The 19952-nt window shown below is 43.5% G+C and overlaps 1 protein-coding gene across 2 annotated transcripts in view; it reads left to right on the top strand.

The window, feature by feature from the left end:
- The window catches only part of PDK3 (pyruvate dehydrogenase kinase 3), a 78825-nt gene that overhangs the window by 16187 nt on the left and 42686 nt on the right, over positions 1-19952 (top strand). For both annotated transcript variants that reach the window (XM_036270468.1, XM_036270467.1), the window contains exons 2-3: positions 7578-7719; positions 13685-13756. In XM_036270468.1, coding sequence (XP_036126361.1) covers positions 7578-7719; positions 13685-13756 — 214 coding nt within the window. The remainder of the gene's footprint in view (positions 1-7577; positions 7720-13684; positions 13757-19952) is intronic.

Below are 19952 nucleotides of genomic sequence, written 5' to 3'. Positions count from 1 at the left end.
AGCTTTGCAGGATAGAGTAATCTTGGTTGTAGGTTCTTGCTTTTCATCACTCTGAATATTTCTTGCCACTCCCTTCTGGCCCGCAAAGTTTCTTTTGAGAATTCAGCTGACAGCCTTATGGGAACTCCCTTGTAGGTAACTAGCTGCCTTTCTCTTGCTGCTTTTAAGATTCTCTCTTTGTCTTGAACCTTTTGCATTTTGATGATGATGTGTCTTGGTGTGGGCCTCTTGGGGTTCATCTTGTTTGGGACTCTCTGTGCTTCCTGGACTTGTATGTCTGTTTTCTTCACCAAGTTAGGGAAGTTTTCTGCCATTATTGTTTCAAATAGGTTTTTGATTTCTTGTTCTCGCTCTTCTCCTTCTGGCACCCCCAAGTGCAAATGTTGGCACGCTTGAAGTTGTCCCAGAGGCTCCTTACACTATCCTCATTTTTTTGGATTCTTTTTTCTTTTTGCTGTTCTGATTGGGTGTTTTTTACTTCCTTATATTCCAAATCGATGGCTTGCTTCTTGGCTTTACCTACTCTACTATTGAATCTGTGTAAATTACTCTTTATTTCATTTAGTACCTCCTTCATTTCTGACTGCTCCTTTTTATGTTCTTGAGGCCCTCACTAAGTTCACTGAGGTTCTCACTAAGTTCACTGAACATCCTTATAAGCAGTATTTTGAACTCAGCGTCTGTTAGGTTGCTTATCTCCATTTCGCTTAGTTCTTTTCCTGGGGTTTTGTTCTGTTCTTTCATTTGGGACCCGTTTCTTTGTCTTCTCATTTTGGCTGCCTCCCCGTGTTTGTTTCTATGTATTACTTAATGAGAGGTATGGGGCTAGCTGAGACCAGATGCTGCTTGTTGGAAAGAATTTAGGAAAACCTGAAGCAGGATCCAAGACAGGCCAATCCTATGGTAAAGCAACTGTCAACAGCTTGGGTAGGGCAGGGCCTCAGGGAATCACCAGGGCAGGGCAAACAGTGTGAGCTGGAGTCCCAGATCTGGCTGCTGTCTGCCGCCCCAGTGAAGGGCTCACCAAAGGAACAAAGGCCTCTGACAGCATATTTGTCCCGGAGAAAGCCTCCTCTCCAGCCCTTGCTCCAGTGCCAAACAGCTCAGTTCTTCCCTGTGTGTCTCTGGCGCCCCTCGAGCTGCCTCCCCTCCGAGCTGAGAGGGAGAGAGTCCGATAAGTCCGTGCGCGGGCCCTTTAAGGAGCTGCCTGGGGCTCCAGCAGCCTCAGCCTCCCTGAGCCTCAGTTCCCGCTGGTTTTTCCAGCCAGAAGTGATGGGGATTCTCTTCCTGGCACTGGAACCCTGAGCGGGGCACCTGGTGTGGGACGGGGACCCCTCAGTCCTCAGGAAGGACCTTCCCAGCCGAGGGAGCCTCCTGATTTTTATCCGCCACACGTGGGTGTGGGACCAGCCCGTCAGCCTCCGCCCTCCTACCGGTCTCCATGTGGCTGCTGCTTTAATCCCGTAGCTGTAGGACTTCCATTCAGTATGATTCCAGGCGGTTCTGAATGATGGTTGTTCTGTGGTTTAGTTGTGACCTGGAGGTGGCTGCGGGAGGACGCGATGCCTACGCCGCCATCTTGACCGGAAGTGACTTAGTCATTCTGTGGTCACCTCGCTGTCAGACGTGACCGACTAAGCAAGGATCACCAGACACCTGAGAGAAGTCCACAGTGAGAAAGAAAGTAAGATAAATGGCCAAATAAATGACCCCAGAGGAAACCGATTCAGACAATAGAAGATTGCTTTAAAGTGTAATTTGAGAGCCGGTCTTGCGCAGCGGTTAGAGCGTCGGCCCGCGGACCGATGAGTCTCGGGTTTGATTCCGTCAAGGGCACGTACCTCGGTTGTGATTCGTCCCAGCCCCGGTTGGGGTCGTGCGGGAGGCAGCCACTCGATGTGTCCCTTTCACATCAATGTTTCTTTCTCTCCCTCCCACTCTATCTGAACTAAAAAATTGGAAAAATGTCCTCGAATGAGGATAAAAACATAATAATAATTTGAGACATAAATCATCTTCTATGCCTCGTTATGAACATCTGAGGTTGGGTGTCATTTTCCAAAGATGGCCATGACGACGCTTTTCTACGATGGGCCTTTGCCAACCCTCAGGATGGGGGGGAAGTCTGATCCCCTTCCCCTGGAGTCTGGGCAGGCTGTGGCCTGCTTTGACCAGTTGTGTATAGCAGAAGGGGGCTAACTGTGTGACTTCTGAGGCTGGGTCATAAAAGGCCATATAGCTTCCACCTTGTTTACCAAACCCATACAAGAATTCAACTCGCCCAAGGCTGCCATGCTGCAAGGCGCCCACGGACAGGCTGCCCAGCGATGCTCTGATAAGCAATACTTGTAGGGTCAGACTTGTGAGTAGGAAGCTTTCAGATACATCCAACCCACCTGCCTCCCCCCTGGTCTAGTCATGTCCCCAGCTGAGGTCCCAGACAAGCCATCCCTCCTGTGCCCTGTCTGAATCCCTGACCCACAGCATCTGTGAGCATAATAAAATAGACATTGGGCCGTAGAAGCAGTACAGTCTCTGGGTGTTGCTGAAGCATTGAATGTGACGGGGAATGAGGTGTGTGTGAAACCCCGTCTTTGGCTCTGAAGTTTCTGGCTCACTGTTAGTAATATGTTAGTAATAACACTGTTAGAAATAATAACAAGGTCTGGTCTGGAGTTGAGGGCAGACTCGAGTTTCGTAGACCCCAAATCTGCCACCTATTTTGATTGCTTTTTAATTTCAGGAATACATTTTCCCAAAAAAAGGAAAACTGTTAAACTTCTCAAGCAGTGAAATAGTTCTTCTGGACATGGAGTAAAACAAACATTTTAGAAGTATAAATGAAGCTAAAATAAAAAATAGGGTTTCTTGTGAAGGATATTCAGATTCATTGGATAGTTCTCCATTCACACTTCAGGTTGTTTCTTTGAAGGACTATTCAATTAGTCCTTGTTTAGCCCTAGTAAGTTCAAGAATTAACTACTTATGATTCCAAAATTCATTGTTTTCAAAAGACTGAAATCTTACAACTGGAGAAAAATCAAAGAGCTACCCTTAAAATACTATTTTCTTGGTTATAGTTTACCCATTTTAACATGGTTAATGGTAAAAAGACATTGGAAACTCAAACATTTAAGGAACAGTACTTAGAAAAAGCAACATTATCTGAATGAGCTGAACATTCTGTTGGAGTTTGGTGCCTTGCTGGTAATTTTTCCATTTGTTGCTCTTCTTTTCCATTTCCTTATTCCATTACTACTGCTCCCAAACCATCCCCCACCAAGTGTTAAAGCTGAAAGATGTGGACAAAGATAGCCTTCAAGTAATACCGACAGGAGACTGACTGTACGTCTGGCTCTGAAGTTTCTCAGCCTTCTGCTTTAATTATGAGATATATCATAATAAGGTCACTTCATTAACTGAAGAAAAAAATTTTTTTTTCCTGCTTCCTGTAAATTAGCTGAAAAGCGGATTAAAGATTCACCAGAAATACAGGCCACTGTGGAAACCAGGTATAAAGAAGAATAAATCTGGCCCTGGCTGGTTTGGCTCAGCAGTTAGAGCATCAGCCTGTGGACCAAAGAGACGTGGGTTTGATTCCGGTCAAGGGCATGTGCCTTTGTTGCGGTTTGGTCCCCGGCCCTGGTCGGGGTTGTGCAGAAGGCAACCAATCCATGTGTCTCTCTCACATCAATGTTTCTCTCTCTCTCTCTCTCTCTCTCTCTCTCTCTCTCTCTCTCTCTTTCTCTCTCTCTCTCCCTCTCTCTCCCCCCTCCCTCCCTCCCTCACTCCCTCCCTTCCTCCCTCCCACTCTCTATCTGAAGGTAAATGGAAAAGTATCCTCGGGTGAGGATTAAAAAGAAGAAGAAGAAGAAGTCTGAATAATTATTTTTGCTTTCAGGAAGCTAGTCAGATGCTCCTTTCTTGTGACCATCACTGAGAGGGCTCCCTGCATTAAATTGAAAGTCATTTGTGTTTCTCTGTCTAATTTATTCTATATCTTGGTGAATGGAAAGCCATTTGGAACCTTTCTAGGCAAATGTGGTCATTGTCTCCCACTTTTCTTTTTTTTTAAAATCTTTACCCGAGGACATTTTTCCATTTTTTGTTCAGGTAGAGTGGGAGGGAGAGAGAGGAAGAGAGAGAGAGACATCGACATGAAAGGGCACATCGAGTGGCTGCCACCCACACAACTGGGGACAAACCGCAACCGAAGTACACGCCCTTAGCAGGAACCGAACCCGGGTCTCTGGACCGCAGGCTGACGCTCTAACCACTGAGCAAAACTGGCCAGGGCTGTCTCCAACTTTTCAATGAAAGGTCAAAGTATGAAAAACAGAAAACCAAAGACAATGAAAAGGTCATGAAATGAGGAAGAACCAAAGAAATACACTTGAGTGTATTAAAGCCAATGACTAATTTGTGTTCACTAAAGTCAGAATTTTCCATGTCGTTCACCCACTCCCTTGTCAACTTCTGAACTGATACTAGGGAATAATGTAATTGGTAAATTGGAATAAGATAAAGTATTTAGAGAACTGCAGAGTAGAAATAGAAAAGCAAAATTAAGGAATGTAGAAAAGCCACATAAGTGGGGAAAAAATGAAGTCAAATAACTGGAAAGAATAACTGGAAAGTAGTATGCCAGAGGACTTATAAAAACAACCCTTTTGAGAGGACCATCCAATTAAAACCAAAAGGTTTTTTTTTTTTGTAAGTTTACTTTAAAATAAAGTAAACGCTCTGATTTAAACTGAGTATCCACCATTAATATACAGGATAAAATACTTTCAACTTATATGAAGACAACCACAAAAAGATTTTAAAAAATCAGGTATTTCGTATTTATTTTTAGGTTCACTAATTAACTACCTATAAAAGACTTATCCCTCGTTTAAGCTGATGTATAATTATGGTATCTGAGTACAAAGAATTTCTCAAAAGCTAAATTAGAATGTAGGAGGCAAAACCTGAGACTTTCCAGGTACTCTCTTTTAAAACTACCAACTTCTGAAAGTATTATCTATTCTCCAATAAATCATTGAGAAACTACCATAGGAGAGGCACTCTAATTGGTGCCATAGCAGATAATATAGAGAGACAAATAAAATCAAGTTTCTTTCTTCACTAGTTTATAAAAGGCTGGTAATCCAAGAAGGCTAGAATAAATGCTTCCTGAAATTTGCTCATCTTAGGCCATGGCAAATGAGTGGTTGAGTTTTCTAGTTAGCGCAGAGTTGACCGAAGTAAACATCAAGGTCTTTTATTTTCAAATAAATCCAAGCGGATGCTGAAGACACAGAACATACTTTAATCCTTTTTTTTTTATCCTCAACCGAGGCCATTTTTTCATTTTTTTGTTCAGATAGAGTGGGAGGGAGAGGGGGGGAGAGAGAGAGAGAGAGAGAGAGAGAGAGAGAGAGAGAGAGAGAGAAAGAGAAACATCAATGTGAAAGGGACACATCAAGTGGTTGCCACCCGCACGATCCAACCGAGGTACATGCCCTTAGCGGGAACTGAACCCAGGTCTCTCTGGACCGCAGGCTGACGCTCTAACCGCTGAGCCAAACTGGCCAGGGCAATCCTTTTTTAATTATGTAGAATTATCAGATGAGCACAGGCGACAGATGAGCACTGAACCAGAATGCAGTCAAGTTCTCAGGGTTCAGCAAGTATCAGGCCGATCTAATCTGGCACACACGGCCTCAGGCTGTTTTGTTTTATCAGCATTGGCACTGTTAGTGGTTGCTATTTAATGAGCCCCCTCTTCTACATTTTAAGAACTCATCAGTGTTAAATGTTAGGCACTTTCTCACCCTCACCACGGCCTCTGAAAAATTGGTACTGTTCATATTTTATAGATGGTGACACCGAGGCTTAGAAGTATAATGATGCTTGTCCGAATTCATGAAACTAGTGGTTACTCAAGTTACTTGATCTTTTAAAAAAATTTTTTTTTCTTTATTGATTTTAGAGAGAGGAAGGGAGAGGGAGAGAGAGATAGAAACATCCATGAGAGAGAACATCGGTTGGCTGCCTCCTGCATGCCCTCCACTGGGGATCGGGCCCACAACCTGGGCATGTGCCCTGACCGGGAATTGAACTGGTGACCTCTTGGTGCATGGGTCGATGCTCAACCACTGAGCCACACTGGCCAGTCACTTATCTTGGTTTTACTTTTCTGCAGGACCTCAGTCTCGTATCTGAATTGTGATGTCTAAAAAGCTCTACGAATATTGAAGTTCTTTTTTCATACCTTTGGTGGCAAAAACTCGTTGTGTGGCCAAACCTGACCCAACCTGACTTGAGGTCATGGTCAGTGTAAATGTGCATAGATTTCACTGCAGCTATGTTGTGTCTGTGTAATACAACGGGTGTAAGCACTCCTTTTTACCTTCCTAAAAATCTTAAAACCTTTACATTCTGAAACCAACTAGCCCTGTGGGTTTCCAGAACAGATGTGGACTTGACCTCCCTTGCCACCTGGTGCCTGCCAGCTCACTGTCACGTCTCACCACTCTCCCTCTTCACCCTACCCATGTGCTTCCAGTATGCTGTTCCGAATATTGTTATGGGGGAGAGAGAGAGAAAAGTATTGATCAGTTGCCTCCCGTATGTACCCTGATCAGGGATCAAACCCACAACCTGGGTATGTGCCCTGACCGGGAATCAAACCTGCAACCTTTTGTGCACGGGACAGCACTCCAACCAGCTGAGCCACCCAGCCAGGGCTGGAACACTTTTCTGTCTTCAAGGATTATATGTCTTTTCTATCAGGTCCTCCATCCCTTGGGTTTACGTCAGGGCTCAGGGGGTCGGTCATGGAGCTACTCAGGTCACATGGCAGCCAGGGAAGGGGCTCAGGTTTCCTCTTTCAGGTGGCCTGGTACCTTTTCTCTCACTGTGTCCTGGTTATGTAAATGTGATGCTCAGCCAGCTCATGGCAATCAACAGAAGACTCACTGACCTCTGTCTTTCTAGTCAACGCGATGTCTTGTCCTCTCAGACATGCCATGGTGGATCACTCTGCTTCTGAGAGCACCTATGACCTGGTTTCTGTGGCACCCCCTGAGTCCTGTGTCTTGGTCAGAGATGGGGTCTGTGGCTGCTTCCCTGAGTGGCAGAGTGGTCCCTGAAGAAACACATTGGAAGAAAATCGTGGTCCATAGTAGGTGAATATTTGTGGAGTGAATGGACCTGTTGCTTTCTGGAAATCCCTCTGAACAGGAGTCGATTTCTATGTTCTCCTTCTGTTTGTACTCGGCAGTTTCCCCACAGTGTTGACTTGAAAACAAATTCAGATGCTATCCCAAGCTGCTTTTAGATCGCCGCTGGTAACACTAGGGATGGATTTGTGTTAAGAAGAAAACTTGCTTTCAAGGTGGCCTCTTGGAATGAATGTTCTTTTACTATCCTAATTAAATGATTTTCTTGAACTTGCTATTTCAGAGGATAAAAATTTAGAGGTTGCAGGATGATGTAATTTTCTCTTGCCGACCAGTAACTGCTGTCATGGGAGCATTTATTATTCCATCTGTCAGATTGTAAATCATGGAACAATTTTTATGTCTGAATAGGGAGAGATAATGCGTGTGAGAAAACTTCATACATGTTTCTACGGAAGGAACTTCCTGTGCGCCTGGCTAACACCATGAGAGAAGTTAATCTTCTGCCAGATAATTTGCTTAACCGCCCTTCGGTTGGATTGGTCCAGAGTTGGTAAGTAAATAATTGGTTTCCAGTGGGTCTTCCCATGATGCTCTGAACATTTGGCATTGGGACCATTCTTCCTAAAAATGCACGTAGTATCTCTGTGGGCATGAGTCACTTAGGATAGTCGGGTTATCCAGGCAATTAGGATTTTTTTAACTTGGAATTTAAAATGGTCTCAATGAAAATACTTTTAAACTATATGAGACACTTTCTTGACCTTTCAAATTTTATTTTGCTGCTTATAAATTTGATAGCTCATTTTAAAAATGAGAAAGCACAGAAGAGTAAAAAGGAATAGTAACACAGTGACCCACGAGAGTAGATCTGCTATCCTGTAGATGGGGAATGTTGGTTTGATCAAGTCTCAGCCAGCATCATATATTTCTCCTCTTGAAGAAGTTCCTTGAAGGAGGTATTTCTTTTTAAGTATTTTTTCTTTTTAAAATTTTTTTTCTTTATTGATTATAGAGAGAGGAAGGGAGAGGGAGAGAGAGATAGAAACATCGATGAGAAAGAACATCAATTGGCTGCCTCCTGCATGCCCCCCACTGGGGATCGGGCCCACAACTTAGGCATGTGCCCTGACCGGGAATCGAACTGGTGACCTCTTGGTGCATGGGTCGATGCTCAACCACTGAACCACACTAGCCAGACCTCTTTTTGTATTTCCAATAGCAGCATTTGGAGTTCCAGTTGCTCCACATCCTTGTCAGCAATGGTATTGTCAGGTTTGTTTTGTTTTGAACCATTCTAATAGGTGTCTACTGTACCTCATTGTGGTTTTCATTTATATTTCCCTAATTACTAGTGATGTTGAGTATCTTTTTATGACCTCTTGGTGCGTAGGTCAGTGCTCAGTCACTGAGCCACACCAGCTGGGCACCCACCCCTGTATTATTGAGGGACGACTACTGAATGGCCATTCTCTTTCAGTAGCCTGGCCTCCATTTATCTTCTAAATGCAAGTTAATTAATTGTCCCCTTCTCCTTATATCTGTTCATATCATTCCCTTCCCCAAAATGCTCTCCCTGTCCCTGTCATTTCCAGTCACCCATCGAGGGGCAGTGCAGAACCACAGCCGGCAACTTCTCCCGCCTCCAGGCACCCAGAGCATTCCTCTGTCCTGGCTCGGGAGCACTTTTGGCATCTGGCCTCCCAGACTCCTCCAGCTTTCTCCGCAATGACTTGTACCTTGCTTTTATAATTCAGAGGAGCCCTGGCCAGTTTGGTTCAGTGGTTAGAGCGCCGGCCTGCACACCAGAGAGTCCCAGGTTCGGGTCAGTCCAGAGGAGACCTGCAAACATTTCTCAAATATATGCAAACCGCTTTCTAAAAATACACCAATTCTCCTACATCCTACCACTCACCAACCTCAACCTGCTTACCTAGTCAGTAGTTGACTCACGAATTCCACTTCCTTGATTAAATAACACATTCTTTAAGCCTCAGAGCTAAACCTGATTAAACTTGAAGTTATACTTAAGATTTTTCATACTTTTCACAGGGCAAATGCAGCGTAGCGCGTACTGATATTTTTCTAATCTGAGGCCCCTTTAAATGACTTCATTTGTTCTAAAAGCAATACGGCCTTTGGCTGGATGGTGTAGCTCAGTGGTTGAGAATCAACCCCTGCACCAAGAGGTCACCAGTTCGATTCCTGGTTGTGGGCCCGATCCCCAGTGGGGGGCATGCAGGAGGCAGCCAATTGATGTTCTCTCTCATCGATGTTTCTCTCTCTCTCTTCCCCTCTCTCTAAAATTCAATAAAGGAAAAAAAGCAAAAAAATAATAATAATAATAATACAGGGGTGGCCAAAAGTAGGTTTACAATTATTTCTATAGGAAAATCATATAATAATAAATAATGGTACTAAAATAAACTCCATGATGATACTAAAATAAACTCCATGTTTCGATTACTCACAACTATAAACCTACGTTTTCCACCTCTGTATTATTTTATTTTTTCTTTATTGATTTTAGAGAGAAAGGAAGAGAGAGAGAGAGCACAACATCGATGAGAGAATATCGATTGGCCGCCTCCTGCATGCCTCCCACTGGGGATCGGGCCCACAACCTGGGCATGTGCCCTGACCAGGAATTGAACTGGTGACCTCCTGGTGCATGGGTCAGCGCTCAGCCACTGAGCAACACTGGCCGGGCAAACCCACCCCTGTATTAATTATAAATTTTTTAGGGCTGAGAATGAATTGTCTGAGAAACACTCTGTTGGGTGGTGTAGGAGATGCAGTGCCCAGTCCCTGTCCCAGACAGACAGCAGCTCCTCACTGTGGGAGGCACAGGGGCCCTGGAAACCAGGAGAGGTAATGACTGTGGCTTCACTCTCATAGTCAGTTGCTTTCTATTCTAAATTTGTAGCTAATTTCAAAAGGAGTGGCAAGTTTGCATGAAACTTTTTTTTAAAACTTTTTTTTCCTTTATTGATTTTAGAGAGAGAGGAAGTGAGAGGGAGAGAGAGATAGAAACATCGACAAGAGAGAACATCGATTGGCCGCCTCCTGCATGCCCCCCACTGGGGATCGGGCCCACAACCTGGGCATGTGCCCTGATAGGGAATCGAACTGCGACCTCTTGGTGCATGGGTCAATGCTCAACCACTGAGCCATACCAGCTGGACTGCATGAAACTTCTTTATTGCTTCCAGGCCATCATTATAGAGATTTCCCAAAGAAAGTATATAAACACTATTGGGGGCCATGGTGGGGGCTTCTAGGCAGGCTAGATGATGTCAAGTCCCCTGGTCCTGGTGGCAATGATAGTCAAACATTTGCTATCACTTTTTTTGTTCCTCACTTGAGGATATTTTTCTATTTATCATCAGATAGAGTAGGAGGGAGGGAGGGGGGGGGGAGAGAGAGAAAGACAGAGAGAGAGAGAAACATCAATGTGATAGAGCCACATTGACTGGTTGCCTCCTGCATGACCTGACCAGGGCCGGGGACAAACTGCAACCGAGGTATGTGCTCTTGACCAGAATTGAACCCGCTACTCAGTGGTCCGCAGGCCGACGCTCTAACAGCTGAGCCAAACCGGCCAGGGCTTGCTATCACGTTTATAAACATTATATCCGGGGCCCCAAAGTGAATTGCTAACAAAGTATAGGCTCTGATAGCTGTGTCAGCTCTTTATCTTGCCTCACCATTCCTCTTCCATGGCCATTCCAAACACACACATCATTTCCTCCTTTTCTTAAACATTCAATTTTGAAATAATTTCCTATTTAACAGAAGGATTTGAAAGACTAGCAGCAAGAATTCCTATTACAAACCTTCACCCAGATTCTTTAATTGTTAATATTTGGCAACATTTGTTCTACTAGTCTCATTCACATTCTCTCTGTATGTATGTATGTATGTATGTACATACATATATACAACATATGTTATTTTTTCCTGAACCATTGCATTAATGGTAGACATCATGCTTCTTTACCCCTAAATAATTTAGTAGTTATCTCCTTAGAATAACTCTTAGAAAACCACAATATGATGATCAAATTTGGGAATTTAACACTGATCTAGTAATATTTATTTTCTTATTTCATTAATTGTTCTAGTAGTGTTCTTTTTTTTTTTTATAGAACCTGTCCTCCAATTTAGGAATCCATTGCAGGATCATGCACTGTGTTGGATTGTCATTTCTTTTTCCTCTTAAAAGTGACCTCATAGGGTCATTTGACCTGATAAGTTTAGCAATATTTAATCTATGGCCGTATCTGCCCAGAGGCTTTAAAAAATATACCCAGCACCTGGCTGATGTGGCTCAGTGGATTGAGAGTCGTCCTATGGACTGAGAGGTCCCAGTTTGATTCTCAGTCAGGGCATATGCCTGGGTTTTGGCCTCGATCCCCAGTAGGGGCCATGCAGGAGGCAGCTGATCCATGTTTCTCTCTCACATACATGTTTCTATCTCTCCCTCCCTCTCTCTCTAAAACATCAATAAAGACACATTTAAAAAAAATGTATATATACCCAGTGGTAAACATACTTTTTAGTATTATGCATTGTCACAAAGTTCAAATGAGGCTGACTAATAAAATGTCATTTTTGTCTGTTTATGTGCTTAACAGTCATTTTTAGTTCCTTAAGTAGCCTTATCCTCCTATCAAAGCTGACTAGTAGGATTAGTGTAATTAATTGTTAAGAATAACTAGAATAAGGGATAATTCTTTCAGGATATGTTAAGACCCAAAGCAGAGATCACACGCCTCTGAGTAATTAAAATCTCTGAATCCCCACCAGATCCAGCAGGTCCTATGTGGATGTAGCTGCTATAGTAATGTACCTCTCTGAATCCTGTTTTTCTGTGTTCTCTGAATCTTTATGTTGAACATATTATTTCTTATACAGGGCCTGATTGAGATATGGAACTATTCTTCTTCTTTTATTTATTTATTTATTATTATTTTTGATCCTCACCCGAGGACATTTTTCCATTCTTTTGTTCAGATAGCGTGGGAGGGAGAGAGAGGAAGAGAGAGAGAGAGAGAGAAACATCGACATGAAAGGGACACATTGAATGGCTGCCACCCGCACGACCCAACCAGGGCCGAGGACAAACTGCAACTGAGGTACGTGCCCTTAGCGGGAACCGAACCCGGGTCTCTCTGGACCACAGGCCGACGCCCTAACTGCTGAGCCAAACCGGCCAGGGCTCTTCTTTTTTTTCTAATCCTCACCCGAGGACATTTTTGCATTTATCTTCATATAAAGCAGGAGGGAGAGAGAGAGAAACATCGATGTGAGAGAGACACATCGACTGGTTGCCACCCACATGACCCAGCTGGGGCTGGGGACAAACTGCAACCAAGGTTATGTGCCCTGAGGTACGTGCCCTTAGCGGGAACTGAACTTGGGCCTCTTTGGTCCTCCAGCCGATGCTCAAACTGCTGAGCTAGACCGGACAGGACAATATGGAACTATTCTTTTTTTTTTATCCTCACCCGAGGACATTTTTCCATTTTTGGTTCAGATAGAGTGGGAAGGAGAGAAAGAGAGAAACATCGACATGAAAGGGACACATTGAGTGGCTGCCTCCCACACGACCCAACCAGGGTCAGGGACAAACTACAATCGAGGTACGTGCCCTTAGCAGGAACCGAACCCGGGTCTCTCTGGTCCGCAGGCAGATGCTCTACCTGCTGAGCCAAACTGACCAGGGCGATATGGAACTATTCTCAGTCCCAAAGCTGTTTCTGAGGGTTTAAGAGAATTTAACTCTGAGAAAGAACCTTCTTTATTTCTATTTCTAGTTTCTAAGGTCTTAGCACACACTTCAGTTTCACATATGTGTTTCTTGCAATTTATATTCACTTTTTGGGATAATCAAACTATAGACTTGGTCTGTCAGGATATGTTTTCGTAAGCAGCAGAAAATCCAACTAAACCTGGCTTAAACAATTAATTGGCTTGTGTTAAGATCCAGCCACAGGATGAGTTTTTGGTGTTGCTTTGTTCAGAGATTCATGAGCTTATGAAGGTCCTGCTTTCTATGGTGTTGGCCTCACTTGCAGGCTAGATTTCCTCCTGGTGATAGAATAGCTGCAGCAGTTCTAGGCTTCACATCCACATAGCAAACTGTAAAAACAGAGCAAGTTGATTTCTCCCCCAGAGATCTCTAGCAAGTCTTCTTTCTTATTTTACTGGTCTGAATTGAGACAGTATGTCCATTCTTGAGCTAATCCCTGTGTCCAGGGATATGTGGTGCAGTAACAGGCATAGACCTGGACTATCAGACTAATTAGGAATTAATGACAAGAGAAATAGGGTTTCCCAAGAAAAGTTGGGCCACCTAGGAGCTTTTGCAAGGCATCAGCTTCTCCTGAAGCACTTGGGCTGCATGGGGGAATGGGAGGGGATGTTACTCGAGTGAAAATTTGGGGTACTGTAGAAGAGGGAAAGGAGAAATGGGTGTTGGGTAGACAGCTAACACAGCATCTCTTCTTTTTCAGGTATATGCAGAGCTTCCTTGAACTTTTAGAGTATGAAAATAAGAGCCCTGAGGATCCAAAGGTCTTAGATAAGTAAGTATGGTACCAAACTCACCTGAAAGTAAAAAAAAAATCTACGGAAAAAATGGTTTGGTGAATGGAGCTCATGCATGATGTAAGAACTAAGAGGTATAATTTGGACAAAAGCATTAGGTTTCTTCCTGGGTAATGATTCAACATTGCGTTGAAAAAAAATTTTTTTAATTAATTTATTTTTCTTTATTGATTTTAGGGAGAGAGGAAGGGAGAAGGAGAAAGAGAGAAACATCAATAAGAGAGAACATCGATTGACTGCCTCCTGCATGCTCCCCACTGGGGATCGGGCCCACAACCTGGGCATGTGCCCCGACCGGGAATTGAACTGACGACCTCTTGGTGCATGGGTTGGTGCTCAATCACCAAACCCCTCTGGCTGGGCAACATTGTTTTTTTTAAAAAAAATTGAGTTGAGAATTTGACATAGTACAAAATAAATAATAACACTTAAATTACGGTTTATGATCTAATCCTTTTTAAAAATATTAAATTATTGGGGTAACATTGTTTAATAAAATTATATAGGCTTTAAGTATATAATTCTATGATAAAGCATCTGTATATTCCATTGTGTGTTCACCCAAAGTCATGTCTCCTTCCATCACTATATATGACCCACTTTACCCTTTACTACCTCCTCCTTTTCCCTCTGGTAACCACCATATTGTTGTCTGTGTCTGTGTGTTTTTGTTCATTTGTCATGTTTGTTCATTGTTGCTTTCAGTTTTTGTTTTTTTTTTTATCCTCACCTGAGGACATTTTTCCATTTTTTGTTCAGATAGAGCGGGAGGGAGAGAGAGGAAGAGAGAGAGAGAGAAACATCGACGTGAAGGGACACATCGAGTGGCTGCCACCCGCACGACCAACCAGGGCCGGGGACAAACTGCAACCGAGGTACGTGCCCTTAGCGGGAACCGAACCCGGGTCTCTCTGTACCGCAGGCCGACGCTCCAACCGCTGAGCCAAACCGGCCAGGGCTGTTGCTTTCAGTTTTATATCCCACACATGAGTGAAAACGTATGGTTCTTGATGTTTTCCATCTGACTCATTTCGCTTAGCATGATAAGATCTAATTCTTAATACTTTTTTGCTGACGGGGAACTGGTCCCTGCCCTCACTTGAAATGTTGTAGTAAATGTTCCATCTAGTGGTTGTTTTAAGAATGCATTGGTCTCTGTCTGCATGAATCTGTCTACTCAGTCTTTACAGTCTTTTTTATATACATCTTTATTTGTTTACACTTATAAATTGTTTACTTTTATAAGTTAAAACAATCCAAATCCAAATTATGTACAATTAACTAACTAGGCTATTTGCGACAGTGATGAAATTTTTTATCTTTTTATTACATTATGACACATGTTAAATTTTTCATGTAGTCTATTTAAAATGAGTAATCCTCACCACGGATGAAGTTCTTGCGTTATATATTGTCACCTTAAAGCTGAGTTGGGGACACTTTACAATGTCATTTACTTTAGATATTAATTGCATCATTCATTGTAATGCTTTACATTAAAATTACTACTTCCTGGTTATAGTAATTAACTACCACAAGCTGTAGTCTGCTATATTATATATGGATTATGTGGTTTAGTAATGTGTGATGCAACAGAGATGTTTGAAATTATTCACTAAAAGCATTTAAAATGTTTTGCATGACACTGAAACTTATTAATGCTTGAATTATCTTTTGAAAAATATTTTTACATATGTCAGTCTAACCTCTGTCATCCTCACCCCTGGATCCATCAGTACTCTGGCAGTTGACTCTTCTTTTTTTTTTTAATCCTCACCTGAGGATTTTTTTCCATTGATTTTTTTTTTTTTTAATCCTCATCCGAGGACATTTTTCCATTTTTTGTACAGACAGAGTGGGAGGGAGAGAGAGGAAGAGAGAGAGAGGGAAACATCGACGTGAAGGGACACATCGAGTGGCTGCCACACGCTGCCACACGCACGACTAACCAGGGCCGGGGACAAACTGCAACCGACGTACGTGCCCTTAGCGGGAACCGAACCCGGGTCTCTCCGGACTGCAGGCCGATGCTCCAACCGCTGAGCCAAACCGGCCAGGGCTTTTCCATTGATTTTTAGAGAGAGTGGAAGGGAAGGGGCAGAGTGGGGAGAGAGAGAAGAGAGAAACGTGATGCAAGAGAGACAGCATTGATTGGTTGCCTCCAGCTCGTGCCCCGACCAGGGTCTGGGATCAGTCTGCAACCTAGGATCAATCTGCAACCCAGGTACGTGCCCTTGACCACTAAATGAACCCGAGACCCTTCAGTCCAGGTGCCAACACTCTAACCACTGAGCAACACCGGCCTGGGCAGTTAACCTATTCTTTACAAATCTGTCTTATGGTCTTCTAAATCTACTTCTCTTGCTTGATCTTCCTTGCCCATCTATATTGCCACTTGAGGGAGGACCACTGAAAAGCTGAAATCTTTTCCTTTCAGATCAGGACTAACACAAGGATGTCCCCCTCTTGCCACTTCTGTTCAACATCAGTACTGGAAGTCCTTCATTGTTTCTCTGTTGCCTTCTGAGTGATTGGCGAGAGCTCTCCGAGTTCTTGATTTGCTCAGTACCCATTTCTTCCACTGCACCAATAAGCTATGACACAATCTTTCCAATCCTTTACAGTTTAAAACATTTTTCATTGCGGTACTACATTTGAACTCAGAAAAACAATAATGGTTTTATTTGGGGGAAGCAGAAAAAAGTGTGCTTTTTATGTCACAACCTCAATTCTATTGCTGCTATTACGCACGAAGACCCCCAAATTCTCGTGCTGTTGGGAAATATTTCTGGTTTCCATTTTCATTGAACCAGAAAACACAGACCCTAGCTCCGAGTGTGGCTCTTCCCCCCCAAGAGAAGTTAAGTATTCTTTTCGCGTTACTTTCTTTTTTTTTTTTTTTTTTTTATCCTCACCCGAGGACATTTTTCCATTTTTTGTACAGATAGAGTGGGAGGGAGAGAGAGGAAGAGAGAGAGAGAGAGAAACATCGACGTGAAGGGACACATCGAGTGGCTGCCACCCGCATGACCCAACCAGGGCCGGGGACAAACTGCAACCGAGGTACGTGCCCTTAGCGGGAACCAAACCCGGGTCTCTCCGGACCGCAGGCCGACGCTTTAATCGCTGAGCCAAACCGGCCAGGGCTCGCATTACTTTCTTCCTGTTTCATAATATACACGAGTGAGTGCATATGGCAGGCCTGTTGTGCTGAGGATTTTCTTTTTGAGTAGAAACATGGTCCACACAATTGTGAGACTGAACACCTTACCTAGAGGTGTTCCATTAAAAGAATTAGAGAAACAGCCCTGGCCGGTTTGGCTCAGCGGTTAGAGCGTCCGTCCACCTGCGGTCCGGAGAGACCCGGGTTCGGTTCCCGCTAAGGGCATGTGCCTCGGTTGCAGTTTGTCCCCGGCCCTGGTTGGTCGTGCGGGTGGCAGCCACTTGATGTGTCCCTTTCATATCGATGTTTCCCTCTCTCTCTCTTTCTCTCTCTCCCTCCCACTCTATCTGTACAAAAGATGGAAAAATGTCCTCGAGTGAGGATAAAAAAAAAACAAATAAATAAATTAAAAAAATAAAAGAATTAGAGAAACAGCCCGGGCCGGTTTGGCTCAGCAGTTGGAGCGTCAGCCTGCGGTCCAGAGAGACTAGGGTTCGGTTCCCGCTAAGGGCACGTACCTCAGTTGCAGTTTGTCCCCGGCCCTGGTTGGTCGTGCGGGTGGAAACCACTCGATGTGTCCCTTTCACGTCGATGTTTCTCTCTCTCTCTCCCCCTCTCCCTCCCTCCCACTCTATCTGAATAAAAAATGGAAGAATGTCCTTGGGTGAGGATAAAATAAAATAAAATAAAATAAAGAACTAGAGAAACGGCACGTTATACAAGACCTTAGCTCGACACATTTGACCCAGCCCTCTCAATTCACAGATAAGGAAACTGAGGTCACAGGTGTGGGGTGACTTGCCCAAGATCATAACATTAGTTAGTACCAGAGCTGGATCTGGAAATCACACTTCCTTTTCCATAGGACATCGTCCTTGACCATGTGCCATACTGCCAGGACTGCTGGTTTGAGCCACAAGTAGCTAGGTCAAGGTTAGTTGTAAATTAAAATCTAAAGGGGAAAAAACCTTGACTCGTTTTATACTTCGCTAGGTATTTTGTGTCATGAATTTGTACAATGTGGACGGGAGGCATTGGGTTAGAGCCCCAAGTACACTGTTTTCTTTACACTCTGCTCTTGTTGTCATTTAAGGTTTTGGAATGAAATGAATCCAATCTAGATGCTTTGCTTTCTCAGGAGTCATTAGCAAATAACAGTTTGTCCGGCTGAGATCCTAAAAATTAGGACTGACCTCTCTCTAGTGTCAAGTCTTAGCATATGGATTTGTGGAAGTATGTGATACTACATTTTTGCTGGGTGGTTCCCAGAGTCCTGTCTCAGTTTCTGGAACCGGGTGTCAGTCCAAGGCAATAGCTCTCACTTAGTGAGTTTCAGAAACTTGCCCGGGTTCACGCAGTTTGTTTAGGATAGTTGGGATTTTAGAAGCCTGGGGCTCATGGTGAAGGAAGGAGCAAAGGTGAGTCATTTTACTTGTAGCAGTGGTTTTTTTCTAGTAATGGCCTTTTTATATTCATTGAGAGGTTCTATAGGAGTCACGGACAGGGAAATCATTTAAATAAAGTGAAAGTACCTTAAAGGACAAGCATATTTATATAATGATGTGGTTTAGAAGAGCCCCAGAAAATTGGGGAAGTAGTCTGAGAATTGAACCATGAAGGCAAGTCTCCTCCCTTCAGATAATTTGAGACACTTCTCTACTATAAAGAATTGTTTCACTTGAAAGCTATTTAATTTATAAATACTTTGGAAAGAGCATTATGTAAAGGGAAAATTGTCCATTATAAGATTTCTTGTGAATAACTATAATCTCCTAATTTCAGAGTTGATTTATTCACCTTTGCTGTCTTTGTATGCATTCGTTACAGACATATTCAATCATTAGGAAAAATAAGACTATTCAGATAAGTGAAAGAAAGTCAATCCATATTTTCAGTGCCGGGCAACTGTTAACATTTTCCTTCCATCCCTACTTAAAATTTTTTTTTCTTTATTGATTTTAGAGAGAGAGGAAATGAGAGGGAGAGAGAGAGAAAAACATCAATGAGAGAGAACATCGATTGGCTGCCTCCTGCGTGCTCCCCACTGAGGATCAGGCCCACAACCCAGGTATGTGTCCTGATCGGGAATCGAACCGGCGACCTCTTGGTGCATGGGTCGATGCTCAACCACTAAGCCACACTGGCTGGACAAGTATAAAAAAATTTTTTTTTGCATTTATCTTCAGATAAGAGCGGGAGGAAGAGAGAGAGAGAGAGAAATATCCGTGTGAGAGAGACACAACGAGTGATTGCCACCCACACGACCCCAACCAGGGCTGGGGACAAACTGCAACCGAGGTATATGCCCTTAGCAAGAACTGAACCCAGGACTCTCTGGTCTGCGGAGCGACGCTCCAACCACTGAGCTAAACCGGCCAGGGCACAAAATAGTTTTTACAAAAATAGCTGTGTTGACATTACAGATCTACACCATTATTCAGTTTCATAATGGGTCATCTACAGATAAGTCATGGGATTTGAACTCCTGTCTTTGGGTTTTAGAATGGTTGGTAGTTTTCTTGTGACTACTAACAGTGCTCTAAAGAACAGCTCATAAATATAGCTGTTGCACTGTTTTGTTTTGGTTTTTTTTTTTTTTTTTTTTTTTTTTTTTTTTTTTATCCTCACCCGAGGACATTTTTCCATTTTTTGTTCAGGTAGAGTGGGAGGGAGAGAGAGGAACAGAGAGAGAGAGAGAGAAACATCGATGTGAAGGGACACATCGAGTGGCTGCCACCCGCACAACCGACCAGGGCCGGGGACAAACTGCAACCGAGGTACGCGCCCCTAGCGGGAACCGAACCCGGGTCTCTCGGGACCGCAGGCCGACACTCTAACCGCTGAGCCAAACCGGCCAGGGCTGTTTTGGTTTTTTTTTTGTTAATTCACACACAAGGATATTTTTTTATTGATGTTTAGATAGAGTGAAAGGGAGGGAAGGGGAGAGAGAGAGAGAAACATCAATGCGAGAGACACATCTATTGGTTGCCTCCCGCATGACCCCGACCTGG

Source organism: Molossus molossus, unplaced genomic scaffold, assembly GCF_014108415.1.
Source record: "Molossus molossus isolate mMolMol1 unplaced genomic scaffold, mMolMol1.p scaffold_m16_p_2, whole genome shotgun sequence".
NCBI classification, from domain to species: Eukaryota; Metazoa; Chordata; class Mammalia; order Chiroptera; family Molossidae; genus Molossus; species Molossus molossus.
This window is presented reverse-complemented; position numbering and strand designations above follow the sequence as displayed.